Below are 15,538 nucleotides of genomic sequence, written 5' to 3' on the forward strand. Positions count from 1 at the left end.
ATATTAATTATGTTAACAAGGTATAGGGAAGAGGATGGCCTGCACAGAGAGAAAAAAGTTTAGTATAACTATCTTCAGCTCCTGTCTTGAATGCTTAGACAAAATGCCTTAGTGTGGTCTAGTTACTGCACACAGAGTTTAAGGGCAGAGCAAACAAAGAGTGCGGCATATTTTTATTATTTTATGCATTGCAGTGTTTTGACCATGCCGCAGATTTCCCCGCTCAGAACGTTTCACTTAATACTTTTTTTTTACCTGTTATGCATTTCAGTGCTAACCTGGTGTCATTTATTAGCTTTCACTTATTTCTTGTCATTTGAATTCTTTAATTCTCTCTCTGGCTTTAATTATGTGGCTAATTCAGCACATGTTTTATACATGCAGCGAGTTGGGTCTGGTTCGATAGATTACATTATTGCTTGGAAAGGGTAGTCGGCTGGAAAGTTGAAACTGTCGTCTACTACTCTGCACTGGAGAAGGGCTAGGAAAGAAGAAGGAGGATCATGATAGGTGACGATGTGAGAAGACCGGTCGGAATATGCACTGGCACAGAAGCTAGCACTGAAAGTGCGAGTCGAGTTCTGTATCGCTCAAAAAAGCGGCAAAGAACCCGCATTGCCTGTATAGTTTTTCAGTTCTCCGGCCGAGCTTCTGGTAGTAAATCCTGCGAGAGAGGCCTGTTGTCCTAACACTTCATTGAAGCAGCTAACTTTATACTTCACACGCATGCACTGAGCACACCGCTAATACATGGCTCCCAAATTATACGGCGCGACGAACGAGGACAAAGGAGTAAAAAAAAAAGCTACATTACCAGCGCCCATTGTCTGGGGTGCTACTCCGGTTGTTTTTGCGTTTAATTTGTGTCTGTTGTACGTTTGGGCGTATTCGTTCGTGAATTATGTACAAACTTGCCCAAACAAGAGTTCTGCTTCAATACGCACCCCACGGTATCTATAATGCCACAGTTGAAACAATCCGGGGAGTCCGCCTCTTCGATTAAGTGTTAGCATTTGCGCATAAAATTCACGTTTAAACGCGCAGTGTATGGGGCAAGCATGCATAAAGGTGTGGAATTCCCCCCGGAACATACAGTTACATTTTCTGATCTAGCCGTCTCAGACGGATTTTTAGGGCGTCTTGCTGGGCCCAGTAAGCCACCGTCGCTCTCCTCATACAGCTCGAATAAAGACACGTGATGTCGCTTTTTAGACAAAAAAAAAAAAAAGAAAAGGGTTCAACGCTGCTGAACCGAATATGGAGTGAAAGCATTACCTACCGTTCACCGAGCGTTCTTCTTCTTCTTCTTCTTCGCGGCCGTTCAAGGTCATTCATGACTGCGGACACAGACTACGCGACGGACCGAATTAAATCTGGCGTAGTATTGCTTTCGCAATAAAAGGCACATCTGTTCGGAGGCAACTGCTTAGGGCACTCTGCTTCAACGTCGGCCTACTCATTTCCATCGAGCCGGCAGTGAGCAGGGATCCGCTGAAGCACTGTCTTGATTGCGGACTGAGACTTCTTTGCTTTTGCTAATGTTTGGTGACGCTCTTTAGACGACAATGAATTTGTCTTTTAAATTTTAAAATTTCTTCAGGCGAGATGCGAGCTACGAGTACATCAGATGAGGTATTTTTGGATGGGGCATGTAAAAGCCATTTTAGCTGATTCCTGTTCATTTGTTATTAGACTATATCAGATTTAGCGCAATGTGATTGGAAACCTACCAAACAATCATGCTGATTGAAGTGGACTTTATGTTAAATACCAATTAAATCTAACTAAGTGCCTTTCTTCTAATTTCAAAGCTGCCCTAAACACGCACTTTTGTTTTCACGCTATTTCAAAAATTGAGGAAAGATTGGCAGTAAGCCCTAGGGCACCTTGCACAAGGAAATGGCGTGATGGTAAGAGCAGAAGAGCCATGCTACTTTGGGGCTTGAATACTAGTTAAAACTTCTGCTTCAAGCTACGGCCAAGCTGAGACCGGCCCACGGTCTGGGTCTCGATAGTGGGTCTCGGGCTGGGTCTCGGGGAGAGATACTGGGTCTCGGGCTGAGTCGATCCTGTGCACAGATATAGCGAAGTCTGCCACGTAGATGTGATTTGCTTTAAGGGGCAAAACGTACGCGTGCGCAGTTGATTGAGACAGTCTGCCTTCGAGTCGGTGATGGCAGTGTTGAAATGACTGGGAGCCTTGTTCGCAGCCGTTGTCAGACTGCTGAGGAAAGGCATACACAAACACGAGGCAGTTCGGTTTACTGCAATAACGAAATTAAAACAATAAATATATAATCCTTTACCCACGCACACACTTCATACGCAAAGGACACCACTGCAAGTGCTGGTGGAAGGAGAAATAGGTTTGGATCGATTTATAGGGATTAATTCCCAAATCTCCTAAGGCTGTGATGGACGCCGTAGTAGTGGGCTACGGAAATAAGTTTCCAAGGGGTTCTTTAACGTGCACGGAAATTGCATAATACACGGGCGCCTTGCTTTCCGCCTCCATCGAAAAGCGGCCGCCTCGGCCGCGATATATATATATATATATATATATATATATAGGCCGTGACCGGTACAACAAATGTAAAAATGATAGTCACAACACTGAAGACAACCATCGAGCAGGGTAAGACATTAGTTGAACACAATCATTGTTACCCTTACTTGCGTCCAAAAGTCACTAATACCTCTGTAACAGAAACACTCCCTCCCTTCATTGAACTCAACCTGCACGGAGGTTATCAAGAAGGATTGAAGCGCGGCCGTCTTGAATGATCATTGAGGGCTTTCCATCTTGTGCGTTGACGTCGATGGTGGCGGTGACCGCTCTCGAATGTGCTTGAAAACTCTAGAGCGCTTGAGGAAGCAACTTCGAAGTAAGTAGGCTCGCACTCGATTTGAAAGCTGCCGTGTGACAACCTAGATCTGCATTGAGTTGAATGCAGATTGTGTTCAATGTGGACAGAAAGCGCTCGTGTGAAAGAGGTATAAAGCAACGCTGAGGAAGTGAAAGCAAGAAAGTACTCTGCGGTCACTGAGGGGCGCAATTGCCTCCGCTTCGTGCCACGTTCGACTTAAATGTGGTGGAGAGCTTCAACGATAAGGTGTGAAACCTTGCTGCAACAATACGCAACAGCTTAAAAGCAGCTGAGTGGCTGCAATTATTAAAAATAAATCTAGCGCCAATGCCATGTCAAAAAACCCTTTTAACTCCGCCTATATATCAGTGACGACTATAATAAAGGGCTTTTGAGAACTTTATTTCACGTTTCTTTCTTTCTTTCTTTCTTTCTTTCTTTCTTTCTTTCTTTCTTTCTTTCTTTCTTTCTTTCTTTCTTTCTTTCTTTCTTTCTTTCTTTCTTTCTTTCTTTCTTTCTTTCTTTCTTTCTTTCTTTCTTTCTTTCTTTCTTTCTTTCTTTCTTTCTTTCTTTCTTTCTTTCTTTCTTTGATGTCATTATTTCTATCACTTGCATATATATTTCCCCCTGTCTTCTATTCTTTGTATTTTTCTACCGTGGCTTCAAAGGAACATCGGGGACCTTTTTCATAATGGACCTCTAATTATGTTTCTTCTCTTTACCGCAATTCAACACGGTTACAAACTAGGAAAGCTTCGGTTCGGCGAATTCGATATGTCAGTGGCGCAGATGTCATGAATTGCGAAGCGTAGTTTTGTGCTCTCGTTGCGGTGGAACCTTGGGATCGCCAAAATACCTGAGGAGAATATAGACCAACACCACCTTTAAAAATAAAGGGGTCGCTCCGAGGACGCGCAGCGGATTAAATGGAGAGGGTAGGCTTACCGGCCTCTAGGACTGCATGCAAACGGAATATTTCAATGCCGTTTTCTAATTTATTATCATGCCTATGCACCCGTCCTTTCATCAAGAACAATAATGCATATTTCAAAGGTGGGGTATCTTTAAAATACTGCGAAACGTATGGGATACAGCTCGGGAGCGCGACTCACATATGTGCATGGAAAACTTATAGAAATATTTCGCACGTTACAGATAGCACTAGTAAGTTGGCAAGTGCATTGGAAAAGCGTGTAGCAAAGCGTGCGAACTCATTTTGAAGGCAGTTTATTTTTAAAACCTGCAATAAGTGTTGTGAAATATATACAAGCCTGGAAGGCTCACTATACGCTGGGTGCTTCTCTGAACGCGGTGCATGCTCGGGATGTGTGACATGCTGTTGCATGCGACAAATGTGCTCACTGATGCAGTCGCTAAAACTTTAGAGCCTAGGCAGAAGTGCATTTAAAAAAGTAGTCCTCAACGCGATGGAGAAGGAACGAGAGAGAATCGAGCACTGTAGCAGACGACGCAGATACGATACGGTCGCCTTCGGCACAGTGAACTATAGTACGTAGCACAGCGGATGAGAGTGACTTTCCGTGCGGTGCTTGTTTTCGCAGACAGCGAACAAAGCGGCGGCGTTGAGGTCTCCCGCACTCGAACTTCTGCTATAGTATTTTAAGTACATCTGCAAACCGCGTAGGTAACTAGCATTGCCCCGCATACACGATGCATAAATCGATTAAATGTTTATTTTTGGTTGCACAGTCAGTACTCCGACACGCTTTGTGCGAAAAAAATCAGTCTGTTACCATGGTTTCTATAGCTATGAACGAACAAGCCCAGCTTGAAGTTTGGTATATTCTTTATTCTTTTTCACCGTATACCTCCGGCATCGGCGAGCGCTACCTGCTTGTGTAAACTTGGCATTGTTCATCTGCTAATGTGCGCGGTTCTGTTATTGTTTACCGCGTTCTCTGAGGATTGTCTACAATGTGTGCTTTTGCTTCGTGAAAACGACAGGGAATTGAGAGAATGTTGCGGACGGTGTGGCGCTTTCCTCCACCGTTAAATCAACAATCATTTATGTGTGAAGACTAAGCTTCACGTTGAGCTGCCAAAAAGAAAAAGAAAGTCAGATTCGGAATACCGTTTTTTTCAACATTCGGTATTATCGCTTCAAAGCATTGTGCCGCATTTTTATCTATTTTTGTTGTACGAATATTTGTATGAGCTTGCGCAGAAGATTCAAGCATAAAGGTTTGCACGCAGAGTTTGTGAATACGTAGGTAACTGCCCTCCAATATCATTACGAATACACCGCTAGCCTTTTCATCTATAAAGGCCGTTTAAACCTTTATCTATAGACAAAGCTATCGGACAGCATTGTGTTTTTTTGACGTCTTCAACTGTTTCGCCAATCCACCCTCCTCACTGTAAAGGAGGACACGATTCATGTCAAACATCGCTCTTCGAAAATGTGTTATTAGGGCGTATAATTCTTGACCGGCAAGGTTTTTCTTCACATCCCACAACGAAATAAATTGAATCAAATTTGAAGATTCTCTTTGCAGTTATAACAATTGCTAAGGTTATGTTTTTCTTTTTTTGCTACCATAACTACATTCTTTTGTATTTTTACGCTTTTAGCTCTTGTCTTAATGGGAGAGCATTAAAAGCATAATCGGGGGCGAAAATGCGACGTCGTCATAAAACTGCTTCATTGGATGCAAGGCAGTGGCGTCATCAGATCGCAAGTGACAACTGAGCGCTTTGATGTTCCTTGATGCATCTGTGTTTCCCCTTCTAGACACCTCCAGGGGAACACCCTACCATCATTTGCATGACCCGAAGCTGTGTGTCGCATTTGCATCACCTTTGCGTTCACATTAAAATATTTTGATTTCTTTGGGTATTTTCATTCTAGAAATCTTCTGGACTTCTTTTTATTCAGTAATTTTTTTTTCCTCCACGTGCAACACGCAACTATGAGAAAGCTGCACCACCCAGTGTCACGCCCTTCAATGGGGGACTACAGAATAGCCGAAGGATGAATACAGTGCAATCACATCACTTCCGCGGATGAAAGCGAGTGCCACAACTCGCGCATTTTCGTCTCTCGTAGTGTCGGGTGTAAAGCTGCTCGCGGCCGATTGCTACCAGGCTGGCGCTAACACGCGCGTGATCGGAGCACCGTGCGGACAGGCGCGCTGAAATTCGGAGGGGATTCCGCGGGGGCGCCGCCGATAATAGCGGTGGTGTCGCGCGCTCGCAGCCATCGAGATGGCGACGGAGATAAATGATGCCGATGACGATTGGGATCCCCTTTTCCCTCTATCCGTGGCGCCAACCGCCTCGTCTTTTCGCGAGTCCTGGGGCCACGCGTGGTGAGAAGAAAAGAAAGTGGTTCGACGAAGCCTTCGGGATCTCACTCTAAGCTGCAAAGAGGGGGGCCGATGCCCAAAGTCTGGAACGGATAGAGACAAACAAGAGTTCCCAGGCAGGCCTCCCGCTTTGAACGTTTATTATATATCTTTGCGCCTATTCCTTGCCCGACGGCAATGCGAAACTGCGTACGACGCGCGCGCACGCTTTCCCATGAAGGAAAACACAAAGGCGTTCGTTCGTAGTTGGTTGACGAGAAAAGAGTAGAGTAAGAAGCACAGGCGCTGCAAAAGATGAATTGATGGTGCGGCCGTCTGTCGCGCTCTCTCTTGCTGTTTTCTCTCCCTCTTTTCTTTTTCTTCGCTCGCTGCTAGGAGGCAATCTCCTTTCTGCCGCCGCTGCGGCATTTTATATCTTTCGCCTGGCGAGTAATAGCCTCCATTCTTCTACATTCATTCCACCCTTCCGCTCGCGTAATCCGACCAAGCTGTGCGTAGACGCAATGCGCGCGAACGTATATACACAGGCCAGCAGGCACTTTACGCAGAAACAAAGGAAGGCGGGATGCATGATAGGGGAGAGAACGGAGGAAGGGGACGGAAGAAAGGAGAGAAGAAAATATGGGAGTGGGAAGTACAGAGGGATGAGGGAGAGAAGAGAGGAGAGGGGGAGACAGACAGGACGAAAGAGTAAAGAAGAGTTTGAGGAAACAAGGGGAGGAGCGGGAAAAGGAGAAAGAAGAGAAAGAAATGAAGATGAAAGAACGAAAGGAGGGATGAAGAAAGGAGAAGCGAGAGGAAGAAGTATAAGAGGGAGGGGGAAGCAAAGAAGCTAGTTAGGGATATGGGAACGGAGGGAAGTGTGGGAATAAAATCAGGGTGCATGTGAAAGGGAAGAAAACAGGAAGGAAATTATATGGAGGGAAAAAAGAAGAGAGGAGGGATTACAAGAAGAAATGGGTGTAACGAAAGGGTAAGTAAGGGAAATGGGTAAAGAAAAAGATAAGGAAGGAGAACAGGAAGAAAATAAGGGAAAATTTCATTATGTCATTACATAGTTAAAACATGTTCTTTCAATGATTCCTGAGCTAAAGTTCCTTTCATTTCTGTGTTGATTTGCTGCCTGACGTTCTCTCTCAGTTCCTTCTATATCAAATTCATGCTTTGCCCACTGGACGCGCAAGTTCAAGCCCGTCGAGGCAGCGCTCGTTGGAACACTTCTTGTTAGGCCTCTTCCTTCTGCGGCGTCGCCACTGCATGGCCATACGGATGCGCCCGGGCAGAGGGCTGCCGGCGTGTTCACTTCCAAGCGCGTGCCCGCTCTGGCCGCTACTCTGTGTCCTCGCTGGGGCATGCGGCCAATCTAGTTGAGAGGGCTCCTCCTTTGACGCTGCGTTGGAGGCCTCTTACGCGCCCATTTATCCGATCCCCCTCCTTTCCCCACATGCGTTTTTGTTCTCGCTCGCGCGCTTCTCTTCCGCTGTGCAGTTCCAGCCATTGCCACGCCTGCCTCTATTTTACGGGGCGGACTACGGTATGTGGCGCACCGCGGCCACCGCTCTCACCGTGGGCACCGCTCGCAACGGTCGAATTTTGCGAGTCCAAGCAAGCGTTGTCCGAAAGCTTCGCGTGGCGCCGGGTAGTTTAGGGCGCGGAATAAGGGCCGCCTTTAGATGCAGCTTGTGTCCACACAGCACGCTATAGCATGTCATGGTGGCTAGTTCCAGGGGCAGCTTAGGTCTAGAAGCTGGCACGGCAATGTTCCTTTAATTTTTTAGCTCCATTTAGTGCACAACATACTATACTCTGCATAAGAAATTATCTATATATTCGGCTTCATTACATTGCTGCCCAATTTGGAAAAAAAAAAGAGAATGACGCAAGCTTTGCTGTTTCGGAGTATAAACAAACAGAAGTTTGTTAGCTCTGGCTCAATTTCCAGATAAGGGGCAAGAACAAAGTGGTGTAACGAAGGCTTTTCTACAGGCTGAGAATATTGAAGTGTTCTCAGAAAAGCACCGCCTTAAGACGTTAAGTTTTCATGTCATCTCGAGAAGTAACTCAAGAGACTGAATATTCTGAGGTAGGCCATGCCGTGCCAAACGCACCATGATGCGAGCTCAACAGCTTTCAATTTCGTTCTATAAATATTGCGGGTCGGTTTTTAACAGAAAAAAGCAATGTCTCTTAATATAATCAGACAATTTTTTCCTGCCATTTTGACAGCCTTTTGAAATTTTCACAACAGGACAAAAGCAGTTTCGTTAAAAACTTACAAATATCAAATATCTATTTTTGCTTTTCAAAACTTGTATAAAAGTGCATATACATCGTGGGTTTTTTATCGCATCGCAGCACTGTTTTTCACACAGAATTCTTGTGTTCTCTTCATTCATTATTTTAGACGAGAAAGTATCCTTTGTGCAATTCTTTACAAGCTCCTGCGGCATATTGTTGAAAAATAAAGTATTTTTTTTACTTGCTCTTAATGTGGGTTTTTTCTCATTAACAAATTTAAACTAGAGTAAGGCAAAATGCATTTCATAAAAAAAAAAAAGAGACAATTTGAAAAAAGAAAGTGTCTTTCCTCACGTTTTCAAAATTCAGCCATAAATATTGTATTAAGACTTTTCATACAACACTACAACATCCGGCGCAGCTGACGGCTAGTATTACAGTAATCTCGTTCAGAGATTTATATCGATCTCTTAGGTACTAGGCGAGCGAAAGTTTATTTCAGTTTAGTTGAGTTGAGAATATAAGGAAAAAGTTATACTAGTTAGTTAAAGATGGTAAAATCTTAGTTCAACAACAACAACAACAACGAAAGAAACATCCAAAAGAATTCAAGCTGCACGCTTGTTTTGTTTAATTACTCTGTTCAAAGTCAAGTTGTTTCTCTACTTCGCTTTCAGCTTCTGTAATCACCCTTATGAAGGTTTCGCCATGTCCCCATAATAACAGGCGGCGACATTCATCGACACCTTTCCCCACATTTTGGCTAAAGCAACTATCATAAAGTTTTGTAGTTAGCGCTGAAGGCTCGAAGCATGTCGGGTGATGTGATTTTCTGCTTCTCTTCTCTATTTTGAATCGTATTTTTCCTCAAAATTATCGCCATTGTTCTCACTGAGACTTAATAACACTGTAATTCACATGTATTTTCACTGTGCTCAAGTGTTGTTCTAAACGGGCGTCGTCTGGGCACTTAAAGCAACCCCCCCTCCCTCATAAGCACCATCCACTCTCTATAGATTGCGTTTCGCACAAGGCTCTTATCAGAACGGTACGAGCACTTAGACGACCTGAAATTGAATATTAGAGAAAAAAAGAAGGCGATTATTAGTAGCTGCTCTCTGTCAACGTGTGTTCTTAGCTATGTTTTTGCCCCTGCATGCGTTGTGGCACTTATACGCCAGCGCGGGCACCTAATGGGGAAGAAGCGAGCGCGCAACACAGGCCGAGGGGCGATGTTGTCCGGCCGGCGAGCTGGGCTAATCGGACGCTAACGAGCTGTGTTTTCCCGTTGCGCGAGTGCACGCGCGCTCTCGCAATCGGTCCCTAATCGAATTTGCGGACCTCTGTTCCGGTCCACACTCTCACCAGTGAATCCGTTTTGTCCCCCTTCACCCTCCCTCGAGATCTGGTGCCCCAGGGGCCAAGTCGTAACGACCGTTGTCATCTTGACCACGCTCGGCAAGGGCTGTCTGCTGAGCGCCGCTTACCTGAAGTGAAAACGCGCGTCGTGCCTGTCGTTTCCGCGCCGAAGCATGAACGGAATTCAGTGCGCACTTGAGTTCGAGGTTCGCGGACCTGATTCGAGACGATGCCGAGACAATATCTGGCTTTTCGTTTTGTTTAATAAAGGTTTGCTCTCTTTCTCTCCCTCTCTAGAGTCGATGTAATGCTGCTGAAATAGTACGAATCAAATTTCGAATATCACTGCATTTCCCAGTGGCGAAGCGGAAAGTTACGGAGTGGTTTTTGCTCGTTTATAGGTTTAAAGACAGTAAATGCACACCGCAGCTAGCAAAAAGAACAAAAACAAAAGATAGACGGGCTTGTTCTGCAGGCTGTTGACTCCTATGTAGTTTTTAAACACATTAAATGCGCACTGCGTCTAACAACAGGAAAGAGACGGTGTTCCTCTGCCAAACATAATTATCGTGCGTGAGCATTATTTACCTGCGTAGCATCAATATTGTTTGAGGTTGCTAAGGTGCTACGGGCACAGCTTGTTCTGACACGGTGACAAACCACATTTGAGACGAGGAGCAGCGCTCCCGGCCTTCTTAAACGTCGCCAAAGCTGCGTTGCGTGTCGTTCTTCAACTGCGCAGTCCAGTGAAATTGGGCTTCCCATTGGCCACAGATGTCACGATGTGCGTGCGCAGCGGTCTGAAGTGTGCGCTCGCCTCGAAAACGACCGTGGCTAAACAAACGCAAAACATGAAACATTTAGCGCTATGGGCAGTGACCAGTGAAGCTAATTTGTGTGAGTTCGAAACGCATGCACGGAGGAGTTTGTGCTTGTTCATTTTATGAATGGGCAGGCGTTATTTGATCATTACGAAAATCAAAGGGCGTCGTCCGTTCATGTTCGCGAGATGGTCGTAACGATCCCAGTGACGAGAAAAAAAAAAGCAGTTTCAGCTGAGGTTAAACCGAGGTAGACATGTGAAAGCGTGGTTTAATTCGGCGTAGCTGGTGGTCGGTATTTATTTTTTTATGAAGGGGGGGGGGGGGGGGGGGGGCAGGAGGTCTAAGTTTCTATTTGTTGACGCTCTAGGATATACACACATTAGTCAACGTGTTCAAGTTTACGACGACTACTCTTTTGTTCCACCTCAGCCTGCCGGACAGGGCGCGCTTCTTCGGTCGAGACAGTAAAGGACCCGGCTCACTCGCCATCCTGACGTGGTGTGACGTGCCGTCGCAATTGCGCGGTGTGCCTATGCTGGCAATCATGACGCGCAGGAAATGTTTACTTTATTTTTCTCGTTATTTTTATTTTTTATATTTCTTATCTCACTAATTATTATTGGTGAATATTTTATTACTATGTCTTATTAATTACCATCATCGCTATAATTTTACATACCCTAATAATGCTTTAACTGGTTTACAGGGAAGGAAAGGAACACTATCTGTCGTGCACATTCTTAAAGTCTGGTTAGACCTCGTAAAATTGAGCATTCGTACTAAAAACATTGGGGCGAAGTCACGAAATGGCCGTTGACGCAGCAACCCAAGTATCCACGATGCTGAATGCATCCAGACCCATCCGCAACTGAGGCTACCGTCATTTCATATATTTCTAAGTAAAACGTTAATCTATATATACTCGCCACTCTATTTGCAATCTATATTAACCGCACAACTTAGAGCAGAAGAGGAAATGTGGTATGTATCTTTCCTCTGCCTTCCGTACATACTAGTGAAGATAAAAAACGTTGCCATTGCCTATTGTCTTCGATGAATTGGGCTTCTGATCTGATGTTTAGGGTGCAAAAACATCTCTGGGAAACTTTTAAATTCAGTCTGCATCCACTGCTGTGGTTCTGTATCTCCGGCGCCCGGCTTCTGTTTCCAAGGTCGCAAGTTCGAATCCCAGCCGCGGCGGCCGCATTTCGATGAAGGTCAAATGCAAAACAACCTTCTCGAGCCGCGCGTTTTCCATGCACGTTCCGTTCAGCCGGGCATCTGAGATAAATATTTAGAATTTCTCCGCTGCACCATTTATCGTAGGCAGCCACGTGTCTCTTTGTGATGTTAAACTCCACTGTTGACCCTTTTACACACCCGGACTGTAATAAAAACGTGTTTACAAATAAACCGGTAGGAGAAACTGATGATTGTTAGGTCGCTAATTAGGTTTTTATTTTTGAAACTCTACAGCATGGACGTAGAGAGGACAAATAAATCAGTACACGTATACTATCCGCTGCGTCTAGTTCTCAAGAACGCGAACCATTTACCGTTTAGTTCTACTGCGCATTCTTTACTAGCATATTTTGTTCAGTTTGATATAAGAAACGATACTCTTCTTAAATGTATAATCTTTGCATGCTGTGTAAGCGGCGTTTTTTTGCCTGGGCCGAGTGAGTTTTTCTGCATCCATGGTTCAACCCTTCGCACGTCGTCCAGCTCCTCCAACGCTGCTCCACCGGCGTGTTCAAAGATCGCTACCTAGTCTAGGTTCTTTGTTTCTGTGGGAGGCTCATGCATTGAAATTGATTCAGATGGTGTATGGTATAGGCGCTTTGTTACCAGATGGGCGAGGCCCGCTAAAACGTCGTTTAAGTAGGCAGGGCATCCGCTGTTTTCGCTGCTTACTGGCGACCGAGAAGTGTGTCGTCGGCGCTGAAACATTGTCCGGTCCAGGCTTAGCAATTAAGAACGTTTTGCTGACATGGCTGTCCGCTGTTGACTTTGTGTCAGGTCCCTAATGTGCCTAACTTTGCCCTCTCTATCTCTCTTTCTCCTAGTGCAGGTAGTTTGTATATCGCCCTGCTGTGATTGTTGTCTCGCGGATGTACTGCGGCCGTCGCTTTCCCGCTTCCCCCGCACCCCTCTCTCCCTCTACTTTTTTTTCTGCCTCACTATATGCGTTCCGCGGTAGCGGTGTTCCGTCTTCATTAATGACCGGGGCCGGCGCGTTGTAACAGCGGCTGTCGCTCTGCCGTTTCTTTTTTTTTTTTTTTTCTGCCCGTGCTTTCTTCTCCTGGTGGCGTGCCTTGATGGATGGCCGCTCTTCGGTGCCGAGAGCAGCGCGTCCGAGACCCGTGCTGTTTACTTGACACCGAGGTCTCGTGTTGATGGTTCAGTTGCGTTTACTCCATTGCCACGCATTCGCGGGGTTTCACTCACTCAATATGACTTTTAAACATAACACCTCTTCTGTGTCGTGTAAGGCATCAGCTTATGAACACGACAGCATTAAAGGCCCTGTTCACCGAAAATCCGACGTCGGCACCGGCGTTCGCATTGTAGGCGTAGCTGGCAGCTATATGACCGCGCAATTGACTGGCCGTAGGGTTGCCTGACGTCCCGTTTGGCAGGAGCTGCCAACTAGGGTGTCTCCTTTGACATGGAAAGCGTTATAGCAGAATAAGTCTGTTAGGACCCTTGCATTACCGTTACCCATAGGCCACACAGGCACGTTCATACGGCTTGGTTAAAGCACGACTTTATTGTGGGCCGATAGCCGGCTATATCGCGTCATACCCTCAATACCGGAGCTTAAGTGTGCCCCTCATTTTTGTTTTTAAATTTCAAACGTACAGGGCCACATAAGAAAGTCTACCTAACCTGGGGGAGGGGACGTTCGTGTGACAATATCTGCTGTCGATATGTGACATGTGGTGTGACGATGGCCATATATGTTTTCCACAACTCGCAGGAGCTGGCAGCTCGCACGGGCTGCGGCGCTTCTTGCAGCGAGTCCGAGTGCGGAGCTTCGCCCTCGTCCAGCCTGGGAGACGTGCCGCCTTTCGCGCCGGCGCCCTCTCCGGCAGGATCGGCGCCTCCATGCTCGTCGTACCCGTTGATGGCCTCGAGCTCATCCTTCCCGCACTCGCTGGACCACGGCGTCCACGGCACTTGCTACAGCTCGCCGTGCGCGGGACCGTCTTCTTCCACGCAGCTACGCTCGTCTCCCTCGGCCGCAGCCTCCTTCTTCGCAAGGTACTGTTCCATTCGGACATCATGGAATAGCGTCTCATCGCTGGCGTTAACAGAGAGCCGAAACGCACAAGAAAACTGAGACAGGGCTATGCCAATTTTGAGTAAGGAGACAAAAAACGTCACGAACCAGAGGAAGTAATTATTTCAAAGGTACCGCAGGGAGGACGTAGGAGGGCATAACTATATATGCATGCGACCGACAGAGTGCCTGGTGCGTGTGAGTGGTGGCCAAACAGTGCCGCCCATCTGCCAACTCGAAGTAGGATTCCGGCTAGTCCGGTGTGCAGTTGCGACCAGGTTTACACGGAGCACGATTCAGTGTGCGGCCTGTTCTCACACGTCACGGGGAAGAAATAGGAAGGATTCATGCATGTTTGAAGGCACCAGTTACACTTAATAAGGTACTAGGAGCGACATAGTCTTTAGTACATAAGGATTGTGGTTAGTCTGAGTGCCGAGCTACGCCCCGTGATATTAATGTCGCGAGTGTGCGCTCACGTTCGTGTGTATCGGTTATGCTAAAAAAAAATAGTATCGAGCGTCCATATGAAAACATTCCCCGCAAAGAAAATACTCTCTTAACTAGAGATGTCTTATTTTCACTACTTGCCACGTTCACAGGGCCGGCATAAGGTGGTCACTCATAACTACAGAACTGTTCATCTCAGCAACCAAATGGAAGAAGGCATATATTTTGCTACCTATTTTAGCAGTGTCTGCGTCGTATGCAAGCTGTTTAGTCTGCTATTACTCAGGAGATGCCTCGAAATTTTTTAACTGTTTTATTTTTTCGGCTGAATTTTGTTATGCCACTTTTTTAAACAATGGGGTACAAGTTCTGGAGCATTATATAAAAGTTTTCTGGACTAAGGAAGCGTATCGACTATAGTCGCATTTGCCTAAGTAAAATAGCTATATACCTTCAGGAAATGTTGTAGCCACATATTACGCTCCGGTATACTTCGAAAGTCATATTGTGCTTAACTGAACTTTGCGCATCACGCACACTTTGGGCGATCGGAGGTGTTCCTATCTTCAAAAATTACGCGGTTAGTTCACCATTAATACGGCAAATGTAACAGACGCTATTAACTGGGCACTGTCTTAAATTATGTATAACAGAAGAAACATTCCAGCACATTCTTTTCCATACGTCGTTCCCTACTCTGCGGTGATGCTTAGTCTATACATGGTAGCATAACATAAATATTTTCCTTTGTGAAATACATGATTTTACAAAAATAACGACCATGCTATGGTTTACACTAGAGCAGCCTGGCCTAGCGCCAGATGTTCCTGCTCCTTCCTACAGTTCGCGCACTCTAAGCGTGCAATGGGTGCTCAAGATTACTCAGTGTGCTAGCGTAAGTGAGATGAGAAGTAGCGCGCCGGGTTCTACTGGCCGTTAAACCCCGCTTTTACGAACGGTTAAGCACTTATCGCGTATCCTTTTGCGCGAAAGCGGTACTTAGCCTGTAATAATAACAAAATAGCTAGAAGGGGCTCCACCGGGATGAACGCAGGGACGTTGCGTTGTAGGCGAACGAGTCAAACAAATAAGATAGAAGGGACCGCCGGATGTTTGTACGCCTGAGCGCGTGTATATTTCAACATGCGCTACGCGGGAGTAAGCGCCAGCTTTATGTTCTGCCTCAATGGT

The 15,538-nt window shown here is 45.9% G+C and overlaps 1 protein-coding gene across 1 annotated transcript in view; it reads left to right on the forward strand.

Annotated features, from left to right (window-relative positions):
* Positions 1-13,594: 13,594 nt before the first annotated feature.
* The window catches only part of LOC146175668 (uncharacterized), a 246,920-nt gene continuing 244,976 nt past the window's right edge, over positions 13,595-15,538 (forward strand). Inside the window, exon 1 of the mRNA XM_084582059.1 lies at positions 13,595-13,878. Coding sequence (XP_084438185.1) covers positions 13,742-13,878 — 137 coding nt within the window. The 5' untranslated portion in view covers positions 13,595-13,741. The remainder of the gene's footprint in view (positions 13,879-15,538) is intronic.

Source organism: Amblyomma maculatum, chromosome 10 (assembly GCF_055883805.1).
Source record: "Amblyomma maculatum isolate TAMU_Amacu chromosome 10, ASM5588380v1, whole genome shotgun sequence".
In the NCBI taxonomy this organism is placed as follows: Eukaryota; Metazoa; Arthropoda; class Arachnida; order Ixodida; family Ixodidae; genus Amblyomma; species Amblyomma maculatum.